The following is a 22,626-nucleotide window of genomic DNA, read 5'->3' as shown; positions in this document are numbered from 1 at the left end:
ATAAGAACCTGATAAGAAACTCCATCCTAAAGCAGAGAAAACTTTGCTGAAGTTTAATCTAAATTGAAGATACATGTTTTAAACGAATTGGTATCTTCGAGTTGTTTCAACAGAAAAGTAAGAAATAGTTCTCTGAATTGTCGAAGGGCTCTTCTGACTGATGCTGGCAGCCATGAGAGCGGAGGGAGAAAGGGGTGGAAGCTAGCTCATGTGAAATTACAGCCAGAGGCAAAGAATGGAACAAAAGAGTAGTTCACCCTGCAGTTGTGACACTTCGCTGTTTTATAAATCAGGCAAAATTTCCAAGGTTAATGCTTTCACTGCTTTATGCTATTGCCATATTCCAGTCTAAAAGTTTAAAAATGTGTGTAATCATGGCCAAGTCTAAATCTAAATTCCAGAAATACATTGAGTTGAAGCTGACTGCTGTTGTAATAGTTATAAGCATTTTGAAGTGTTTTCTTCTCATGAGCAGCACCTCTTTTCTTGCAAGGGTTACACTTGGTCTCATTGTTCAGGCAGTAACCGATCTCAGGCATTTGCAAAATTGGGAAATGTTCCCTTGTGACTCTTCATTCTTAATTACAAATTAAGACATGACCTTTAATTAGACTACACGTGAAAGAGTTTCCCTGCCATTCTGGAGTTCAGAAGTGTCTTCCACCGTCCTGCCGTAACCAGGAAGGCTGTCACCACACTGTTGCTGACACCACAAAGTGTTGTAGCTGTTGCCAATAAAAAAGGCCTCATGGCCTGGTCTGAGCGTTGGTATTACACAAGCAGAAGAAGCATCTTCTGGGTCCACACTACCATAGTCAGTAAAAGTTTGTAGCGTGCAGTAGGGTATCTAGTGGTCTTAAAGGAATTTCTGACATTTATTAGTAGTATTCCACTTCATGCTTACAGCTGCTGTAAAATAGCAGTGTAGATAGTGTAGAACTTCTCTATGAGATAATACTGTATTTCAGTCTCAGCAATTTCATGTAATCAGTATAATTAGATTAGGATTGATTATTGTGTAATGGGTTACAGTCAAGGGCTCTGAAGATAGCTCTGACTGGAGATTTGCCATTTTCCTTTTAAATTTGAACATCAATCCTGAGCACACATATACTCTCTGTGATTTTTTTAAAACATTTTAAGTTTACAATAGGATGGTTTTTCTCACAAGGTCTGTTTCTTTCAGCAAGAATTTGACTGAGATGGAGAATCTGCTTTTCTCTGCCATAGAAAAAGCTGTCAGAGAGTGCCAGGAGAGAGAGACAGTAAGAGTTACTGCCTCTGGGAATTCAGGCCCTGAAAAATCACAGGTCCATCCCGAATCTAGTGGAAGCAGGATGATACTGTCCCAGGGAATTCAAACTATTTTGCTGGTTTTAATAAAAATTAAAATAAGAATCCTGAGTTCACGCAGCAACTGTATATTTTCTTGGTAAGGTTTATTGATGGCATCATTTCTCCACCAGAGTTGACTATTTGACTCAGTTTTGGGAGGAAGTCTTATCTGAAGGTCAGCACACAGACCAAAGGTCTCTGGATACAGCAAAGTATGATGGTTCAATATAACTCAGCAATTTACTATGTAAAATTCTGATGATTAACTAATTTTGACATTAGCGAACTATCTAGTTTAGTGTATTGCAAACATATATATAACCCTAACTGAAGTAGTCTGAAGATAACATATTAAAACATATTTTAACATATTTTTCAGACTAAAACTTTTGTGTGAGGTCAGAAACCAAATTCTTCATTTGACTAATGCAGTATTATAATGACAAAATCTAAGATGTTCATAGATGTATTACTTTCTCAGGACGTGTTAATATCTTTTATTTACACAGCACCATAGAAATAGGTGGCATACATTCTAATTTTGTATTTAGAAGTTGTCAAACAACTTCTAGAGTTAAATATATTTCACAGTAGATAAAATTGATTTCAGCTGATTTGTCCCTATTGCCAGGGCCCTGGGTGCACCTTAATCACCCTGCCCAGCCTCACCCAAGCCCCCCCCCCACCTCCACTCCCCCAGCTCATTGGCCTGGGAGCCCCATTTGAGCTTGCTCAGGTGCTAGCCCCTGTTGCTTGAGCTCTGCTGTAGGCAGGTTTGTGTTCAGTCCAGTCTCCTGCTGCTCGTGAGGTGCCTTCTGGACTTTCTGGTTCTGCTCATTATCCTGCCTTGTCTGAGGCTTTTTTTTTTTGTGTGTGGCAGCACCTGTTACTATCACCAGCTTCGCCCTGCTTGGCTGCTGCAGGACTGTACCCTGATCGGTAAGGTCTCTGTCCCTCCTTGTGTTGTTATTTCCCCTGACTCTGCTGGAGTAGCCCTGCTTCTTCTGCTCTCTATATTTTAGATGCATCTAAAGTAAAAATCTAAACAAGTCTACTGCAGCCTTTGCTCATTGGTATCATGAAAGCCTTTCACAAATATGGTACCTCACAAACACAGCATTATTCCTTATGAAATATTCAGAATGGCTTTATGCTTACAAGCTAAATACACTGTACAAGGGGTTTCAGGCTTCATTCAGTGTTGAAAATAGCCATTGTTCATGTATCTCATAAAGTGAGCTGTTCATTGCTGCTTTGCAACTAGAAGTAGATTAGAGCAGACAGTCAGTATGTAATAGAGGCTACAAGCTCAGCGACAGACCATGCCAGGATTCTTTAGATGGTGCAAATGTGGTTTTTTCCCTCAGATGGGCAAAACACACACTTCTTTCTAGTTTTACTCTCATGTCTGTTAGTTTTGTATGATGCACATTAAGATGCCTTTTACACAGTCTAATCTGCATAAGTATTTGGGTTTGGAGCATTATTGTATTTTTGAAGTGAATCTCCAGGCTGCGCGCTTACTGCATGTTGATTTGGTTTAGTCTGCCAGAAGGTTTGTCACAGTTGAGCACCAAATACCCATCACTTTCTAAAAAGTTCCAAAACAATGGCTGGTCCTCGGGCCAGCTTTGAACTATGTGTGAGCTTGTTCAGGGGGACCATCTGAAAATGACTTTTAGCTAAAACTTTTGAACTGCATACATGGTATTCTCAGCTCCGTCTACTGATTTTATTTTATTGTACTAAATTAGTAACCAATACGGCCTTAGCTTTGGTCATAGTCTGCACTGTAAACCTTACTGACAACACAGTAATATTTAAATGCCTTCAAAGTTGACAGAAGCATGACCTTGTTTTTGATTTTTGCCTAACTAGAAAGCTTATGCTCATAATTGCCTTGAGAGAAGACAGATTGATCTAAGTTGATTTAACTTTCACTCTGTCCCATGTTCTAATCTCAGGAATGCAGGAATAAATTGCCAGATGCTAGGGCATTTTTCTTATTGCAGAATAAGAGTAGGAAAAGGTCAGGGAACATGACTGCCACAAGTTCCTGATAATAATAGTTTAAAAAAAAAACAACCAACTGTAGCCTTAGAAGTTGTATATGGATTTTTGGGAAAGATCTTGTCTGGTTTTGAGGTTGGGAAAGTTTCTATAGAAGTCCCAGATCCCTCTTTTGAATCTCTAACATCTTCAGCCAAGTGTCATGCAAGCTAAGCAGAAAGACTTCTATTACATACCAGCTAGTTTCATTTTCTCTTCATTTTTTAACACTTTAGGAAATACGCAGTTTAATTTCTTTTTAGAACTTCCCTTAAAAAAGGCTACTCAATATTAGGATTACTGAAGTGTTACCTGAGGATATATGGAGAGTGAAACTAGAATAGATCTGGAGGCTGCCCAGCCTTGGAGTTTCATAGTCTGCATAGTACAAGGAAGAGTCTTACAGGCAACGGTTAGGGACATGAGTTTGTTTTGAGTCATTTAGTCTTACCGCAGGGCTTGGCTTTCAAGAAGGCATTTAGTACTGCACAGACAAAAGTGCTGGTTCTGGGGGGTCTTTGGAAGAGCCTAAGCAGAGTTTGCATTTCTGATTTTTATTATCCACGTGTTTCAGTTGCCCCCAAGAACTTTGGCTAATCGCATTGTATTGTTGATTATAAAAGCCAGGAAAAACAAAAAAGACAATGCGTTAGAGTGCTTCACAGAAACTGTGCTTTATACTTCTGAAACAGAAAAATCAATTGGATATACAAGAAAGAAATATTTCAGCAGAGATACAGATGGAAGTGTTTTGTATAGAACATAGTCTGTCCTGTTTCATAGTTTTCAGATGTATAGAACTCGTAGCAAGTCAGATGTTGGAAGAATTATGCAAATTAGATTAGCAAATTACATATGCTAGAGAGCATAACTTTATCCCATTTGCCAATGTCTGTTATCTATCTTCCAGGTGTAGAAGAGATTCCATGCTAACAATTAATGCTATAGCTGTGGCAGCTCACAGTTGTGATTAAGCCACATGTTCAGGGTGACACACTAGTGTCAGGGGTGACTTTTCTGGAGATCTGAGCAAAGCTCATAAATTATAAACTCATCACACCACCACATTAGCTCTCATCACTGTTGCAACTGGCCTCCCAAAAGCTTGCAGGTGTGATGGGCACTGGTCAAGAAGGTTTTTAAGGGGCTCTTCAGTTGCTTAAGACAACAGATGGAACCAGTGTTCCTATTTCTACTTTTCTTCCCACTTTAATGTTAGGCCTCTCAATTTGTGAGTAGGAAGAAGCTACGCTGTTATTCTGCTCTGGCAAGGTTTACTTGTGAGCCACCATTACCCACTACAAACAAAGGCAGGTGAGGGGAACTATTTGATTCTAGCATCACCAGAAAAGATTTGCCACCATAGACAGCACTGTGAAGGGTAATGGTGTTGCTACTTCACTCTTACTCTGATACTTCCTTTCCATTGTCTGCTAAGGTGCCACCTAATCAGGCTTACACCAGAGGCTCCCTTTGGAATAGAGGGAGAGATGAGGCTGTGTTGTACATGGCTAGGAGCTGCTGAGCAGTATTTCCCTGAATATCTGAATACAACTGCCATACCAGTATGTGTGACAACAGGAAGGCACAATAAAGCAGAGCTGGGAGATGAAGAGTGGAGCCTTTCACAGCTTTATAAACAGACTAAATGATAGTAGCATAAGCAGGGCTGCTTGTGTTCCTGCTTGGAGGATAGACTGAGTGTAGAATTCCACTGCATGCATGGTTTTCATTAAGTTTTGTGTAACTTTTCATAGTTGATTTTTATGAAAGCAGCATGAGTTATTTATTAAGTAGTTTACATTTGTGGACTATGTATTCAGGGTATGGGCTTTTTACTTGTGCTTTAATGTTACGATTTTAAAAAAACAATTTGGAAACTATGCTTTTATAGAATGTTCATTATCAAGTGATGCTGTGTGTAACTTTGAGTTATTTTGTGACTATATCATGGATTACCTCACAGTAGAACTCAAAGCTGGCAGCTATGCTGTCATTGCATAGGACTTATTTCACCCACTGTATGTCTTACTCATGCTTTTTTAACCTTATAAAACTTCCTAAGTATGGCAAGTGTATAAATTTTCTAAACACTCTTTACAAAGGTGTGAACAAGCAGGCTATTTAGATTTTGCAGAAAACAAAGACAGGAAATGAAGTGAAATGAGTGGTACAAAAATTAGCGATTTCAAATTAGTGTTAACAATGGACGGCATACAGTGTGAAGTTCTTGGTGCATAAAGCTTTCTGCTGTGGCCTTTTCTAGTCCTAGTTCTACTTTCTCGAGGGGTAGAAGACTGAATGCCACCCTGCTTTTCAGCTGAAAGGATCAGAGGTCAGCAACTAGCTTTTGTTTTCAATAGCCTGTAGGTAGAAAGGCTGATCAGACAGTCTTTGAAATAAAGTGCTATTCCTAATATGAAGAGGCTTTTAGGATCTTCTAAGACCAGGCTCATATTTCCTTCCCTCTTTGTTTGTTGTTGGTTTTGGGGGTTTTAATGTTTGGGGGGCTGGGGGGAGGCGTGCTTACGATGTTGTTTTAGTCAGTTCCTAATACTGGGATACTGCCACACCCAGGGTTCCTCAGAGCTCAGTATCTGTTCTTAAGATGCTTGCCATCATTGGCTGTAGTAGATGGCCCTCTGCAAGGTTTTACGGTGTTCTGCTGTTTTGCATATTACCATAGTGGGCTGGCAAGCAGGGCTTTGAGGCTCATGGGGTAAAGCTAATCCATACTTTTGCACTCTTGCAGAAATCCTGGCAGGACTTTAGGCCATGAGGAGAATTGGATGGAGGACAAGGGTTGGGGGGAGGTTAGAAATTGCATTTGAGACTCTGCTGGGAATCTTAATACTGGTAATGTGTTCAGTGTGATAAAGTAGAAAAATTGCTTGTTTAGGAAAGCTGACGAGACCAGCAAGATACATTTTGGTGCTACACATCAGAAGGCTCCTTTCTGACACTTTACTTGGCTGGACAGGCTTAGCTTACCATTGTAGAGCAAACAACAAAGCAACTCTGCATTGTAGTGCCAGAGCAGTAATAGAGCACTTCCTGTACTTAAAATTCAATTTTACATTCCCTGCAGAAATACACATGGTTTTCAGTGAAATAAATACAGTTTAGCATGTTTGGTATTAATATGTTTGGTATTAATATTACTGGCTCCTTGCTGTTTGTATGCATTTTTGTGCCAGAATAATTTTATATGAGAAAAATATGTCTTGAAAGCTTTTGTACAGATGAAATGCAATACTTTTTACTTGGAAAATGCCTCCAAAAGGCCTCATGTGGTGTTCTATGCTGTATACTAATGTATAATATGATGGAGTGACTCAAACTGACCTTCACAAAATATTTAGCTCCTTGCTATATACCCAGTGAACACTTTCTGTGGTAGAATTTTCATTTGTAAATCCAGGATGCCAGGGGGGATAATGGATGGGAAAGAGAAGTACTTCCAGAGTGGCAAACTCTGAAGCCGAACCAACATGAAAGGATGGGATGGTGGCTGAGTAAGTCATTGAGCAAAAGGTATTATTTAATCCTGAAGACCGTAGTGATGTTTTTTGTGCCAGGCCTTCAGTGCATTCACCACTGAATACATGAGTGAATAGGTTTGACACTAAGAAGTCAGGACAGGGAGCTCAAAAAGATAAGGTGACAGTTTGTGACAGGCTGAATGATGTTTTGGTTGGTTAGGAGCAGATGACTTGAGATATACAGGGCAAGACTGATTCTAAACAGAATCCTTTATAGTCACCACTTCAGTGCAGTGTGCCTGATTAGGGGAGGAAAAACTCACATCTACCCAATATGCTAATATCTGATATGATTTTTTTTTTTAAGGTGCATATTGAGTCTGTATCATGAAGCGTAATGCTAATGGCATACAGCAATGGCAGGTGTAATGAGTCACAAGATAAATGCCAACAAGCCAAGGTCTCAATTGCAAGACTGGATCTTTGGGTGTGCATAGGAACTGATAGCTGGCAGACAAAAGGGCTGAGAGATTTGTTATCAGGGTCTACTTCAGCATGTTGCTTCTCCTTCAGGGCTCAGCCAGTCTCTTGCATAAGACTCTTTGAATCTAATGTGAGTCCTACAAGTACAAAGGATGGTGGAGCTCTAATCATGACACTAGATCACATAAGCAAACTGCATGGTTTTGTGAGAAGGCAAGTTGTGTGGTAAAGCACCTGGAGGACTGCAAAATAATGTATAGCTCTGAGGCATCAATATGATAGTTAGTACCAACTTACTATGCCATCAAATAACTACTTTCTAACAGAAGCATATGTGTAATATCTTGCCAGTTGCTGCAAACTAAGATTTGCATCGTATGGATGCAGATCATTTCAATAAGAAGTAACTGAGCTCAGTACAATTAATTTGTTCCATTCCCCTATGTGGGCACACCCTGTAACAGCAGCAACTCTTGATTTTAAAATCAGCAGTTCTCTTACTAAATTTTATACACATGATACTTTCAGAATTTCTCATATGCTGTTCCTCTTGTATTTTTTCAAAGTCAGGAAATGTTTGTTTCAGCATGCTTTCTCCTTTTCTTCTAATAATCTGGTGTATCATAATACATCTTGCCTGTTTATTTCTGAAATCCTTCTTACCTGCCCAAACTTCTGAATTTTTTTCCCATTCTCATCTTTTGAAGCAAAGCATTTTTATGTTGATCTTTACTGCAAACCAGCACCGTTATTTTTGTTCAAGATTTGTCAGACTTTTTTTTTTTCTTCCTGTTTTAGAGAGAACATTGCTTTTGGGAGGCTGGCATTTTAGGGTGCTTTTTAGTTTTGAAAAATGTTTTAAAAATATTTTTTCTATCATCTTTACGTCTCACATTTCATAGTATGGCAAACATTCGGGGGGGGGGGGGGGGGAGAACATCATTGTTCTCCACGATTGTTTCCTGTATTCCTCTGATGGTATCTATACATAGTTATTTGGCAATGTGGTAATAGCTTGTGTAGATGTGCTGAGATAGGTTTAAATGAGTCTGCTCAGATACAAGTAGAAATTTAGCTATAATAGTAGAGGCTGTGCAAACCCACTAGGGGCTCTCAGTAAACATGCAGCAGATGAATCCAGCGTTACTATAGCTATGCTGCTAATATTTTAACTGGTTTATTGGTTTCCAGTTTGGACAGAACTTTGAGCTGCAGGCACACTTGAGCTCTGCAGACAGATGTATCCTGAGTCAAATGAGTGCCTCATCAGCATTAGCAGGCCGAAGTAGAAGGCATATAGGATCTGTGATGTCATTTTATCAAAATGTTGGGATCGCGGAGGGCTGAGTCTGAGAACGTTGTCTACTTTAATGGTCCTACAAGTAGCATCCTCAATACAAAACTGCAGAATTTGTCCTACAGTTGGATACAATAATTTAGTTAGGCATTTTTAGGTAGAGACAAAATTACAGAGAGGTTTGAAAGCAACAAGCCTTGTTTATATCCACATTAGCCTAATGGAAAATCTGTAGAAATAACATAAATGTGTGCAACTTTCTGGGGCCTTATTTGTAGATAAAAGTACTATGTTTAGTTTACCTTGTAGTTGAGCAGTCATCCTCAAGCCGTCTACTGCTATGCATATATAAAAAAAAAATCTCCTCAAGGGGGCACTATTGGTTTAAGCACAATATTGAGTAGGTGCAGTTTCATCTTGATTTTCCTTTGTAGTACACTGACAAAAAAGCTTAAGGAGCTCCTAGAATGACTTTCAAGTCACAGTTAAAATAAGCTAAAATAAGCTAAAATAAGTGTTACGTAAGGTAAAGGATCTTAAATTCTATAATTCTGGTATAAAGTAAATCTAGTTATATAATGTCTACAGCCAGAATTTTGCCTTTCACTTAAAATAGGAGCATACTAGGAATGAAGGTTTATTATTTAGGAATTTGGTATTTACTTGACTTACGTGTTTCATTGTTTTTCTTATTCCTTCTGCAGCTACTATTTTTTGGTGTAGAAGCAAGGGGAAAATCAACTGTCACTATATGTGACATTGTGGATTTCCTGCTATTACAGACTAGGATATATAAATTGAGCAGACCCATAGTGACAGTGAAAAATGTGATACTTATGGGAAGAATTTATTTTGTAATTTAGAGGAAGCTTCTTGCTTGGTGTCCATTTCCCAAACCCATGATAATTGAAATGCAATTTCTTTCTAAACCTGTACGCTATTAAGCTTCTTTTACTACCTCTTGAACAGTTGGATTTCTCTTTGTTATCATTGTTATTAAGCACTGGGATGATTATTAGCTCTTCAAAGAGCAGACATTAAATATGATATTATCTATCATAACAATGCCATCACAAAACAGTGCGAGATAAATTGGCAGTAAGGAAAGAAAATTACATTAAAACCCTATTTTTGCTTTTTTTATCATTCCCTTGCTGCAAGAGCATTTAGTAGGTAAAACTGAACTATGTCTTGGGCCCTTGAGTGAGAAATTCCTTCGAAGAAACAAGCCTTGTATTCTTCACAAGAAGGATTAGCAGTTCCTAAATGCCTGACTAATTTCTTAAACACAGTCCATGTTTCTATAAAGGAAACTACAGTACTTCTAATACTTCACTGTTACATGCTTCCACTTAACTGCATCAAGACAACTGCTTCAACAGAAGCAGTAAAAGAAAGAACTAGACAGAGCAAAGATCGGAGCTCAGAGCACAACAGTTATGAAGTCAAGTTAGTCTGAATCATTTGCAAGAGTGTATATCCACTCAGTGTAGAAGGATCAGCTCTGAAACATTAAAAAAAGCCTCACAAGCTGGAGGCATGTCAGTCATCTTTAAGGGAACTATGGATGAATTGGGTAAAGTATCAAGGGTTCAGATGCTGATAATTTGAGTCAGAGGTTACTTGTAGGCTATTTGCACTATTAGTACCCATGCCCTCTGCAACAGCTTCTGCTTTTCTGCCAGCTGCTATCTGTTCTGCTGTGCTCCACATGCATCACCCCAGGATGAAAGCTTCAGCTCCAGCAGAGATCTCATCAGAGTCAGAAGACCTCTTGATACTTTGAGATAATGATTATTATTAGTGCCAACACCCCTTTTGGGTGACTGTCAGCCTAAACTATAGCACAAAATTGGCTGTCCTCGTTTGTTAATTAATTTTGTTTGTAAAATACTCCTCTGAGGGAGAGGGAATAAATGTTACCATTAAGGACTTAAATAGGCTTTCAGATGAAATACCATAACCAGCTGCAGGTCAGCAACAAACCATTCTTTGTTAAGGTGTTTTCCTTTTACAGAGATACAGACTTAACAAGCTGAATAATCTCATCTTTTTAAGGTAGACTGTTAAGGTGGACTACTTCTATGATCAAAAATATCCTATAGGTCATAGTAGCAGAAAGGAATTGTAAGGAATAAATTTTGAACTATTCGTTATTTTAGTATAGCATTTTCTGAAAAACCCTGTGAAAAGGGCTACAATATTCTCCTACTTACAGTTAATATTTTATAGGGTTTTTGACCTGTTAATAAAAGTAATAATCTTAAGCAAAAATAAACCCTTTCTGGCCCCCAGAAGAATTATCAAGCTGGAGTCAAGAGCGATATACACAGAAATCGGAATTCTAATCTTACCCAGGTTATTAAAAAAAAAATCAAACAAATAAAATAACTTTAGCAGATTGTTTATTAGTATAAGCATTAAAAAAATCAGGACGGTGTGAAATTGCTTCATAATAGATTAAAAAAAAATGACATCTCAATATAAGCCTGAAATTACAAGGGAAAATTACTCTTTTGCCAAACCATCCTTTGACCTTTAAGCCACCAGCACACTATGCTATACCCTTAACTTAGACAATCTCAGAAATTTTCTTAGAGCAGTATGTAAAAATCATAAAGAAATTCAGTATCGTATGACCACCTTAGCAAAAAAATATAGCATTTCATAGGTGTATATAAAGCTGTCAAGAAGAATCCACCCAAGGAAGATATGTAGACACTGGAAAGGAATATCCAGGAAACAGCTGTTGATATGACAGTGGTTCAGAAAAGCCTAAACAAAATGACCAAATGTATCACTGTAGGTTTTAGCAGAAGAAAAATTAACTGTCATAGAAAAATGCTTGAATAAAAAGTTAAAAAATGGGGTAGATTTGGGTAAAAAATGGCAGGGTAAAAATATCAGAAAATAAGAGAAAGGGAAATAGCTAAGAAGTTCAGATTTGTTAACGCATGATAGTGGTCACTATTTTAATTGCTTCTACTTAACATCATTTTTCTATTTAGTATAATGGTAGCTATCACACTGTGATTGTATACATAATAGGAACCTTGGAGTTCCTTCTCAAGATTACTTCTAATAGACTATAGAAAATAACCTAGGTATTGTTACTATACACTATTAGCCCATTCAGCAGATGTAATAGAAGTGAAGGTGATATGAACATGCCAGTAATTGCGTGATACTGAAAACAGGCCTAGTGTTTACTATGATTCACAAAACCTGCTCTGAATCAATGCTTTGGAATTTTCAGGTGCCTGTACAAACCTTTATGGCATATTTTCCAGATATGAAAAGGAATAGGTAATAATTCCAATTTTTTGTTAATCTCAAATTAAATTGAATTCACAATTAAACTGGTATCACAGTGAATTGAACCATCTGGACATAATGCAAACAAAGGAGTCTTACAGTTAACAGTGGCCTCTGAAAGAGGTGTGAATGAGTAGGCTGTTCCCAGTTTTAGGTGGTTCATGATCCACTCTTGCAAGAAGCTTAATCAGGAATGCTATCCAGTAAGTGTAATTACCATTTTTATCCAGCATTAGTTATTTTTTCGTGACCTTTATGGTTTTTTATTAATTAGTTCAAATGTTTTAATATCAGTCTTTTTAATGTAATGATGTAAAAGAATAACTTGTGTTTTCTTACTCTACAAGCTTGTCAAAGGATTTTCCCAAAGGCAAAATAGGGATTTCTTAAAAGCTTTTAATTGTTTCACTAGTATTGCATAGAGAGAAAAGCTGTTTTCAGACGTAAATAATTTGACAAATAACCAGGGGTAAAATCAGACATGAAAATGAATAGATAATCCTGAGGGAGGGAGCTCAGAAGAACAGAGATTTGACCAGAAATGATTCCACTACAATTATATTCTTAGTGCTGTATATTTTTCATTCTTCTTGTGGGCATAACTAAGTCCATGTACACAAACTGAAATCTCAAACACAGAAATGAACTCCATCCAGTTCATTATTTACTGACCTTGGGAAGATCCTAAACACCATCTCCAGCTGGTGAAGAATGCCTCTCTAATGATACATGCTAACATCAAAGGTGATGCAGGGCTCTATGTGAAATGGAAGCTAATAACCTCTGCTGAGCTGATAAATATGGGTTTCATGCCAGCATTGCCCAAGCTACCGGGGTCAAGTGACATCAAGACTGCAAAAACGTGGATGAAAGTAGGGAAGCACCAGCAAGAGTCTGTGGTAAAGGACAGGGAGGCAATTACCAGTAACGTGGTGCTGTGTGAAGCAAAGCAAACAAATTGTATTAATAAAATGAAACTGAGGCAACTGGAGTTTGAAGAGGTAAGACAGTCTTTCACAGGGGATATAAAACCTCTTATGTTTTGTTAAGCTGAACGGCGAGAGTGGTCTATACTAAAGGAGAATGCTAGAGAAGAAAATCAGCTCAACATTCTGTACGGTAGGGATCCAAGATGGCATAGTGCTGTCGATACAATTACAGTGTCTTGCTTTTCTAGCCACTGATCTGCATATACGCAGCTAGCTGTAATTGCTACCAATTAGCAGACTGGGCTGCACTTTGCTCCTTGTCAGAGGAAACGCATAGCATGCCCTATAATTCATCTTTCTGACCCACTTCACAAGCACTACTCATACTGGCAGGAACTTGTTTGACAGAAGGCATGTCAGCAAGAGCTTTTGCTCGGTCTCACTCCACTGGCCACAACAGAAGTTAGTACCAAAGCTATTGTCCTAGGTAACTGCTGTTCTTGCTATAATGTTTAACGCTTGCTTTTAGGAAAAAAAAAATCTATTTTCTTTATATGCAGCAAATAACAAAGGGAAGTTCATAGACAACATTATTAGACAGTCTTGTAGTTTGCAGATGAAAGTTAGAAACAGATAAACGTTTTATTGGCTAAGCAGGGAAAAGATCTGAATTGTAATACTAAGTTCAAATGAATTTTTTTGTAAGGCAGTATTTGTCTGACATTCTCTTAGGAGTCTAAGCCTATGGAAATATTCAGGAATGGCTATTAAATTTAAAAATCGAGATAAATACTTTGTTTATTTTTGATCACATCAGCTGACTTGCCATAGTAACATCCTTCCATCCTTCCTGCCAGTCCAACGGATTGAAAAGGAACAAAAAGCTGTAAGCGCCTCCCTCTTCAGATGAATAGCAGTATTAAATATAATACTTTCACCAACTGTTTCACAGTTGAAGTACCCATGTAGTTCTTCAAGTAAATTAGGACTTGTCTAATGTGCAATTCGGTGACATAGTAGGAGTTAGAATCTGGCTCTACTGTTGCAGTTCTATCCCTGTCAATATACTGCATTGACTTCTCTTGAGTTTAAGAAGCAGTGTATTTAAAAAACATAGTTAAGTACTTAAAGTTAGAAATTATAATCAAGTCATTGTTTATTTTTAACAACAAATCTTTATTGGATGCCACTGCTAGATTTGCGTGAATGTGCTAGATTGTACTTTTAATTGTAATTCAACTGAAAATGGTGGATTCAATATCCACATGGCTAAAAAGGAATCAGATTGATGTGGATGTGTTAGCTAGGCATAGCTGGAAATGGCAAATACCTGTTCTTGCAACTAGCATTCTGCCTGACAGGAAATTATGATGCATCTGCATTGATGCTGATGCAGAGAACTGTCCTGGATTGCAGATATCCATACAGGATATTCCTTGTCTGCTGTCTCTATACTTATTTCTTGCTACTTGGTATAATTGGACGTAAACAGTAAAATGTCTGGGATCTGTAAAAAAACGTAAATGGACAACAACTGCTTTCCCCAAGCTCCTACTGTTCTGTTCTTAATTTTTCAGTCAAAATACTCTCATTCTGAGGTTACTTACAGTTCTTGCTCAGAAAGTTCCCTTCAAGTTGATGGGGAATTTTGGTCATATCAGAGCAGACGCAGTAGCAGGGAAGAAATCTTCAAGAATTGTTGTGGAATTTCCACTTCATTATTCATGGTACGGAGGGATTTCCCCTTCTTTCCACTCCTGTGGAACAAGAAGTAACTTTTAGTCTACTGTATTTGTGGGGACACTTGGGAATTCCTAGCCATACTTGCAAAGACTCAACCCCTCAGTGCCCTTACTCTTCCCTTTATTGCCCCATCTATTCCTATAGCCTTGGTTTGATAGGGAGACAGGTTTCTTTGGGAGCAAACACAGGACAAGGAAGGGGACTGTCCTTGTCATTAGCTTGCAGTTTTCACTAGCCACTGTCCTGTCAAGTCAGCCCATATTCAGAAAATACTAGTTTTGACTGCACTTCCATAACCCTGCTGTGGATCCCAAGCATCCACACTTGGTTCCTGTTTTGCCCTCTTCCGAAGTTTCATCAGGCCATGCAAAGGCCTAGCAACCCGGCAGTGCAGATCAGTAGGCAAAAACAGCAGCAAGAGCTTTCTCTCCGCCACCTCTTTCCTTTGCTTATGTAGGAGAGGAAGAGAAAACCACTGTCTCTTGCATCAGCTAAAGATGGGTAGATTGTTTATACTCTTCTCCCAAAACAGTCCCCTCCTTTGGCTCACTGTGGGCAGGGCTGACCAGAAATCTTTTGACAAACTCTGATGAGGTAAACGGGGCTGTACACAGTTACACTGTCCTGCTGTCTGCAGACTTAAGGCATCACTTTGTGTTCTAGTAATTCTTTTTCAATTTTTATTTTGCAACAACAAGCACAGGAAATTATGCTATGAGAAAAACAAATTGAAGTGAGATCATGAAGTAATTCTGTAATTTGCAGATCTGGGGTCTAGGCACAGATTGTTTATAATTTCCATGTCTTCTGTGTAGAAACTTTGTGGTACCAAAGGAGATGCAATAGAAATTAGATGGGGATGATTTACCTGTAGAAGAACAAACACTACACTTCAAATAACAAGGTTAATCTCTAAATCTGTTCCTTCAGAAGTAGTAGGCCACACACTGTATTAAATACTGACAGGTTGGTTCTAGAGAGTGGAGATGTGAAAGAACAAGACTGTTCTCTGTGCATTCTTTCAAATTATAAAAAGGATAAATTTTTAGTTCCAAAATATTCCTGAATATGCATTCCTAGAACAGTTTAATAATAAACTTAAGTTTTAATAGTTTTATGTTTCTGCATTTTATTGTTTCCAAGTAAAAGAATTGTTCAAATTATCTTATCAGTTCTATTATAGCCAAAATAGAGTATTTTACTTTCCAAGAAGATGATAGAGATATAATTTCAAATTGAATTGTACCATTTAGGAGAGCCGCATATACACTAATGAAACTTGAAAGCTAGGAGTGTGATCTTTAGGAGGTGTACAGTGCTGGGATTATGACAGGAGGAGCAAAGATGGGTTCTTACCATCTTAGGTGGCCCACTGGTTTGCTAATTGAGGAAGTGGTACTGGTCTAAGCATACACCTCACTAGACACCTGAGAATCCAGATGCTCCACCCTGGGGATGAAGGAGTGGAGGGAGGAGGATTTCAGTCAGCCCACACTTTGAGACACTAGCAATCACCTGCTATCAGCCTTCTCTATCTCTGGGTCAGTTAACTCCAGTTGCCAACTTCCTCAGCTGGTACTGAATTGTAGTAACAAAGTTCTGGGATTTACCACTGTAAGTGTAGTCATCAAACTTGCTTTTAGGAGTCTTCTCAGGTAAAAAGTGCTAGAACAATGCAGCCAAATATATCACAAGCTACAGGTTATAGTGATGTTGCCCCACCACTTGAAGTAGAGCTGTGACTTCTAAGTATTTCCTAGATCAATACTCCTGAAGACTCCTGACAGCTACGCTAAAAATGGAAGCCTTCCATATTCAGTTTGGGATCAGAAAAACAACTCAAAAGATGAACACTTCTTTTTACCTTTTAATTCATTTCAAGGGATGTCTGTCAAACAAGGGCTCAGCAATCAAAGGTAGACAGCTTCCTGTCCTATGGCAAGTCGTCTCACCTCTCTTAGATGGCTGCATTTTAAATAACTAGTTTGCATTGCTCTGCAGCTGAGCACAAGCCAGTGAGCGAGCTGGTCCAGGAGAGCCACAACTGGTCAAGCCTGGCTGTACCAATAGGTACCAACAATGTCCCTACCATGTATAGGTATCCTGCCGGTGCCTACATGATGAACACTAAAGGCAACTGAACAATCCCTAGCTTGTCCAATTTCTTCTAGCTATTACTACGTTGTAAATAGCTACCCTTTCAGCAGTTTGTTCTGATTGATGTCTGTATACCTGAAAATGAGGTAAATATTCTTACACTTGGTTTGACAAAATGTAAGCTACAGAAACTATAGAGCTTCCTCACAGGTTTTGAGGGCTCTTAGTATAAAAAACCAAAACCACCAACAACAAAACTTGTATGAATGTTTCTGGATACCTTTTCTGAAATTTTCTCTTGTACTAATCTCCAGTTCTAATTAGGAACTGCAAATCATCTGAGATAAAACAGCTTACAATGTATTTCATAAAGATTTTTATGAATATGCAGTATCTAAAATATAATAGTCTTTCTGCAGGAACAGTGACCAACAGCAATGCTGAGAATGCATGCAAACTGGGTGGTGTGAAGGGAAGTAAAAATATCTAAAACTGTTTAATCAAATCTTTATCTCAGTGTTATGAAATCTCAGTATAAAATGTTTTTCAGGAACTTGGAGCCAGCTGGTGTTATTAACATGTGACTACTACATGGGCTACCAACTTCTACTAGCCAGCCTCCAACTCCTAGAAATTGCTTTATGCCAAAGTCATTACTGCCTAATTAGAGCCCACAAGAAAAAAACTGATGAGCCAAGGAAGTTCCATAGTATTGCATGCACAATTGCATATTATATACTGTTGCCAGATACAGGGAGCTTAGGGGTTGGTTAGTCAGGCTTTTACAAAAATGCTTTTGTAGTTGCCTTTAAGGGCTAGTAATTTATTGGCAGTTATTTCACCCATGGATCACCAGATTCTTATTCAGATCCAAGACTGCAGATTTTTCCTTTGCTCTTTCTTATTTCTTTTGTTTCACAGGAGGACTATGAGTTCACTCCAAAGATCTGGTTTAGGAGGGAAAGACCTGATTTTTGCTGAAAATTTATGATTGTGAGAATCAAAACAGTCATTTAACTATGCAACTTTGTTTAAAAAAATAATCCCTGGAATACAAATTACATACTAATATTTCAAGGTCCATAATTTATTTTTCTAATCTCTTACTTAGACAATCTTTTCAGTTTCACATATGGGGAAAAGGTGATTGGATTCCATGATCGGAATTTTTTTTCTAATCTTGGACTATTAGGACAAATACTATATCCAGTATTTGGGTTAAAAAACCTAATCTGTTTAGCTGTTACTGTGATGTTTTTCAAATGGACTTTATTTCAGTCACTTTTACTGCACTGTTTTGTGGTTTTTTTTTTTTTTACTGTGTGTGTAAAACTAAAGGTATCTGTAAAATAGCTGCTGCAATTGAACTTATACTACATGGAAGAGAAGCTAGATTTAGGTTTTGTAAAATGCTTTGTCAATAAACTACATAATCTATTAAGTAGATACGGTCCCGTATGTTAATCCAGTATTGGAGATTTGAAACACAAGTGGCAAGAGATAGCTTAAGGACAATAGCTTAGGCAAGCAAATTGCTTGTCATCATTTGCTCTTCTGTAACCAGGTCGCCCCCCTCCCTGCGCTCCTCTTTCCCCGCTAAATCTCTCCAGAAAGCTGGATTTTGCGTTAACGTGGGTGTGTCTGCATTTCTCCACCTCAGGAGAAAACCTGTCCTCCTTCCCCCTCCCCCGAAAGGCGGGAGTGTGTGGTTCGGGTGCAGATCGTGCGATTAACCCCCCATTTTTCTCTTCAAGGGTGTCAGCGACTCCCCTTCCCTACCCCTTCGCCCCCACCCCACCCCCCTTTCTTCCCCCACGGCGAGTTTTTCCTCACGGGCACCTTATTCCCAAAGGGGAATCGAAGAGCATCTCCCTCCCGTACCCCGGGGGGGGGGACGACGGGGGGGACCAGACCTGCGTGTGCCAGGCCCCCGCCGCTTCTTCTCCTTCTCCTCCTGCTGCTGCGGGGCAGAGGCCTCCCGCCTCAGCCGCCCCCCCACCCCCTCACGCGGCGCAGCCGTTGGCCTCGCGCGCCGCCACCGCCGCAGCCCCCGTGCGCGCGCCGCGGTCCCTGCGCGCGCCGGGCACGAGTCCTGCAGCGGTTCCCCCGCCACCCCCCGGCCCCGCCCCTTTCTAATTGCGCCGCCATCCCCGAGCGGCGGTTGAGGGCGGCGGGGGGGGGAAGGAAGGGACCCGGGCTGGCGGAGGGATAACCGGCTTCCGCACACAGACCGGGGCGGAGGGATCCATACGCTGGAACCGCCCGTAGGAGCGGGAGGGAGGAGGGGGCGAGTGATGCGGCGCGGCCGGGGTGGCTGAGGCGAGGTGGCCGTTATTTGGGAGAAGGAGGTGGGAAGCGGAGCTGGTGCCGCGGGAGCCTGCGGCGGGGAGGGGGGGTGGTGGCAGAGCGGCAGGCGAACAGCTGGACCCCGGCGTTAAGGGCTGGGGAGGGGGTCGAGGGGCTCCGGGAGCGGGGGGCGGCAAGGCGCCGAGGGGGGGGCCGAGGAGAGAGCGGAGGGGAGGGGAGGGGATGGGGGGAGCGGCCAGCGCGGGGGAAGGGCGAGATTGTGGGGCGAGGCGGCGTGTGCCGGTCCTGTCCCTGTCTTACGTCGTAGTTTAGTGGAAAAGGGAAGGGGTTAGAAAAGGGAACTGATTTAAAATAGCCTCTCATCCCTGCCGGGGGCTGGTTCCCTCTCTGTGGGCTGCCTGTGCCATTGCGGGGGGGGGGGGGGGAGGGGGGTGCGCAGAGGGATTCTCTTGTGTGCAGAAGCAGCCTGGGGGGCTTAGCTGTGAGTGGGGGTGGGGGTCTCTGCCCCTCTTTGCCTTCCCTCGTCTGGATTTTTTTTTTTTTGTGGGGAAGGGGCAGGATGAGCTTGCAGAGTTTTACTGGAATTTCTCTTTTCTGAGGAGCTGCCGCGGCTGAAGCAGATTTTTCCTTCCTTTCTTTTTTTGTCTGATGCAGAATCCCAGTAGCTAGGCAGTCTCCCTCTTTTCTTTCCTTCCTTCCTTCTACCCTTTCGGTATGTAGGAGGGGAGAGACATCAATGGAAAGGCTGAAATACGCGTAGATGGACTTTCAAATGCATTTTTTCTTGAAAGAGGAAGATAAATCCCAGTTGCCAACGCACTGACTTTTTTGTTGCTGTTGCATTGCTTGGTAAAAATGGGGTTCACTTACTCCAGCTAAATCCTCGGAGCATTCCAGAGAGTTGCTACAGTGAAGGACTTCTCATATTTTTTGCATCAGAGGAGCTACATCGATGTTAACCATTTTTTTGTAAAATGGAGAATGAAATATTCACACCCCTTTTGGAGCAGTTCATGTCTAGCCCTCTTGTCACCTGGGTAAGCATTCATTTCTCCTCACACATTATTCACTTATTTGCTCATTGTTTGAAGATAAATGCCTTGCGGCAGAGAATAAGGTGGCGTTAGTGTCACGGTGGTGATGATTATGTTTTAGGTTAAGACATTTGGACCGTTAGCTGGAGGAAATGGGACCAACCTGGAAGAATATGTGGCGCTAGTGGATGGCGTGTTTCTGAACGAAGTCATGCTGCAAATGTAAGTGTGTGCAAGTTGTGCCTCAGGTTTATTTTTTTGCTGTTGTCTTGTTTCTCTTGCATGTTTTGCTTTCTTATGAAAACTCTTTTTTCCCCCATATTGGCCTTGGTGAATTTCTTTCTTTTATACTGGAAGTAGTCATATGGTCAGTTAAGAGGAGACTTCGGAGCATAGCAGATACTCTTCACAGTTTAATGTCCGAGTGATGTATTTGCAGGATGTATAGTGTAATACAGACTGAATCATGATACGTAGAACTTACTGGAAAACTGGATGACTGTAAATAGTTTCCCAGATTTCCACTGCGAAGCATAAAGGTTCATTCTACTGTAAGTCATGCTCATAAACAAAATTTTGAATAAATCTGCTTGGCTAATAAGATTCTAATACATCTCTTAGTTCACGTGACATACAACTTAAGGATCGTATGCGAGTCACATAATGTTGTTTACTGAGTGAATGGACCGTCCTTTAACTCCTTCCGCTTTATTTTTCACAGTTCCAAATTAGAGTAGATAGCAGTTGTGCAGTAAAGCTGGTATTTTAATTGAGAGTATAGAATGTTTTCTGGCTATGAACCACAGAAGAAACATTTTTATATGGTTTTATAAATTGTTTATTGAAAACTCTGATTGTTAGAAAAATTTCTTTGTAACTATAGTGACTTTTTGTTCATCATAGTTTGACTGGAATGTTGCCCGCTACTGTAATGCTAGAGAGTAACACTTTTGTTGAGTGTTTAGTGATATAATCATAAAAATGTTACTAGTGGAAAAAATTTCTGCATACTTTTTTTTTTTTTGGCATTTTAAGTCTTTACAGAGAAATATGTCTTTTGTTTGTATAGGTATGAAAAAATGTAGGCTTATGGATGACTGGATAGATACACTGGTGCATGAGCAGCTTGTGTTGACAGCTGTTCCTTGGGAACACTGCTCAGTGATGGGCATCCTTTTACTCTGTTTACAGTTTTTACTCATATTTGGTACTTCAAAAGTTTTTACTGTTGGTATTCAGCTTGTATAACTAATTTGTGTAAAAAGATCTACACGTTACCACATTTAAGTTTGAATTCACATCCTTTTGAAACCAGTATTTTCTTTGTCGCCTACTTCTGTGCAACTAAAATTCCAAGTATTCACTTCTGTAATATTGAGAAACATGGAAAACTTGGTGGAATTGAACTTTTAGAAAAAAATCTTGAGTGTATTTTTGGCATATTTTAATAAGAATTTTAAGTGATGCATTCACTGAAGCATACTATTTTTATTTTACAATTTATTTTTTGCTTGGACTACATATAAATTAAGTAGCTTGTTATGACTGTGCATTTAACATGTAGAGTTTCTATTTGGTAAAAATGTTTGACAGCTGGAAGGCAGATTTAGTACTGGAAATGCAACAAGGTGATTTTGAAGAATATAGTCTTGAAATTAAACTTTATCAGTAATTTTTTTGAATACTAACAGTATAAATTGATATCTGATACAGATGGGGGATACATGTATGTAAAATGGAAAACTGCCGAGAGGGAACATTCCCATGCTTTAGGCACTGTGCGTTGAATTCGGCTTTGACTTTGTGCATCTTTGACCCCATACCATGATTACTGTAGTTTACTTAGGAGGAGTTGTGGGTATATGTGTCAAAAAAACCAAACAAACAAAAAAAACCCCAAACACGTGGGAGATGTAAATTTAAAATATAATAGTTTGGTAGTCAGAACAATTAAAAACTACCTTAAACTAGAGGTGTGTGTAAAAGGACTGGCGTACAAATAAAATTCATTTTACAAATATGTAGCTACACTGGAAGGTGTATTTTATTTAAAATACATTTTTTGGGGACTGAAATTTATTACTATTGATTGCTACTTAGAATTGAAGTTTCCAGAACTGTATTCTTATTGGGGGGTGGTGGGGGGGGTGGTGGTGTTTAGTTTGTTTTGGGTTTTTTGCCAAGATTGAAAGAGGGGAAAAAATGTTTCATGTTTTACAGACAGATTCTGTCTCTGATGAAGTCACTGTGGAAACCTGTGTTAACTTCTAGTCCTGTTGACTTTGAATATCCACCTATCAAACATGTATCTTCATTTGCAAAAACATTTAAAAGATGCAGCTCCAACTAGTCGCCAATATAACTTATTTTCAGTATTTTCCATTTTATCAGTATTTATCTTTTTTCCTTTCAGTTTTAACTACCATATGTTGAGGAAATGTGGCAGAAAAATTTGTATCACGTGACTTCAACAGCAAAATATTTTTCTTCAGAATGTTGGTTTATTTTTTTCTTAAAAAAAAGCTCTCAACTTACTTCACATGAGAGCTAGAGAT

The 22,626-nt window shown here is 39.5% G+C and overlaps 1 protein-coding gene across 7 annotated transcripts in view; it reads left to right on the top strand.

The window, feature by feature from the left end:
* The first annotated feature begins 2,234 nt into the window (after window positions 1-2,234).
* CCDC88A (coiled-coil domain containing 88A) overlaps window positions 2,235-22,626 on the top strand; it is a 97,180-nt gene continuing 76,788 nt past the window's right edge. For 6 of the 7 annotated variants that reach the window (XM_050893387.1, XM_050893386.1, XM_050893385.1 and 3 more), the window contains exons 1-2: window positions 19,727-20,074; window positions 20,193-20,293. In XM_050893387.1, the coding sequence (XP_050749344.1) occupies window positions 20,012-20,074; window positions 20,193-20,293 (164 nt within the window). In that variant the 5' untranslated portion in view covers window positions 19,727-20,011. Of the gene's footprint in view, window positions 2,275-19,726; window positions 20,075-20,192; window positions 20,294-22,626 lie in introns of those variants that run through there. The other variant, XM_050893383.1, reaches the window with a different exon arrangement.

Source organism: Gymnogyps californianus, chromosome 3 (assembly GCF_018139145.2).
Source record: "Gymnogyps californianus isolate 813 chromosome 3, ASM1813914v2, whole genome shotgun sequence".
Taxonomy (NCBI): Eukaryota; Metazoa; Chordata; class Aves; order Accipitriformes; family Cathartidae; genus Gymnogyps; species Gymnogyps californianus.
This window is presented reverse-complemented; position numbering and strand designations above follow the sequence as displayed.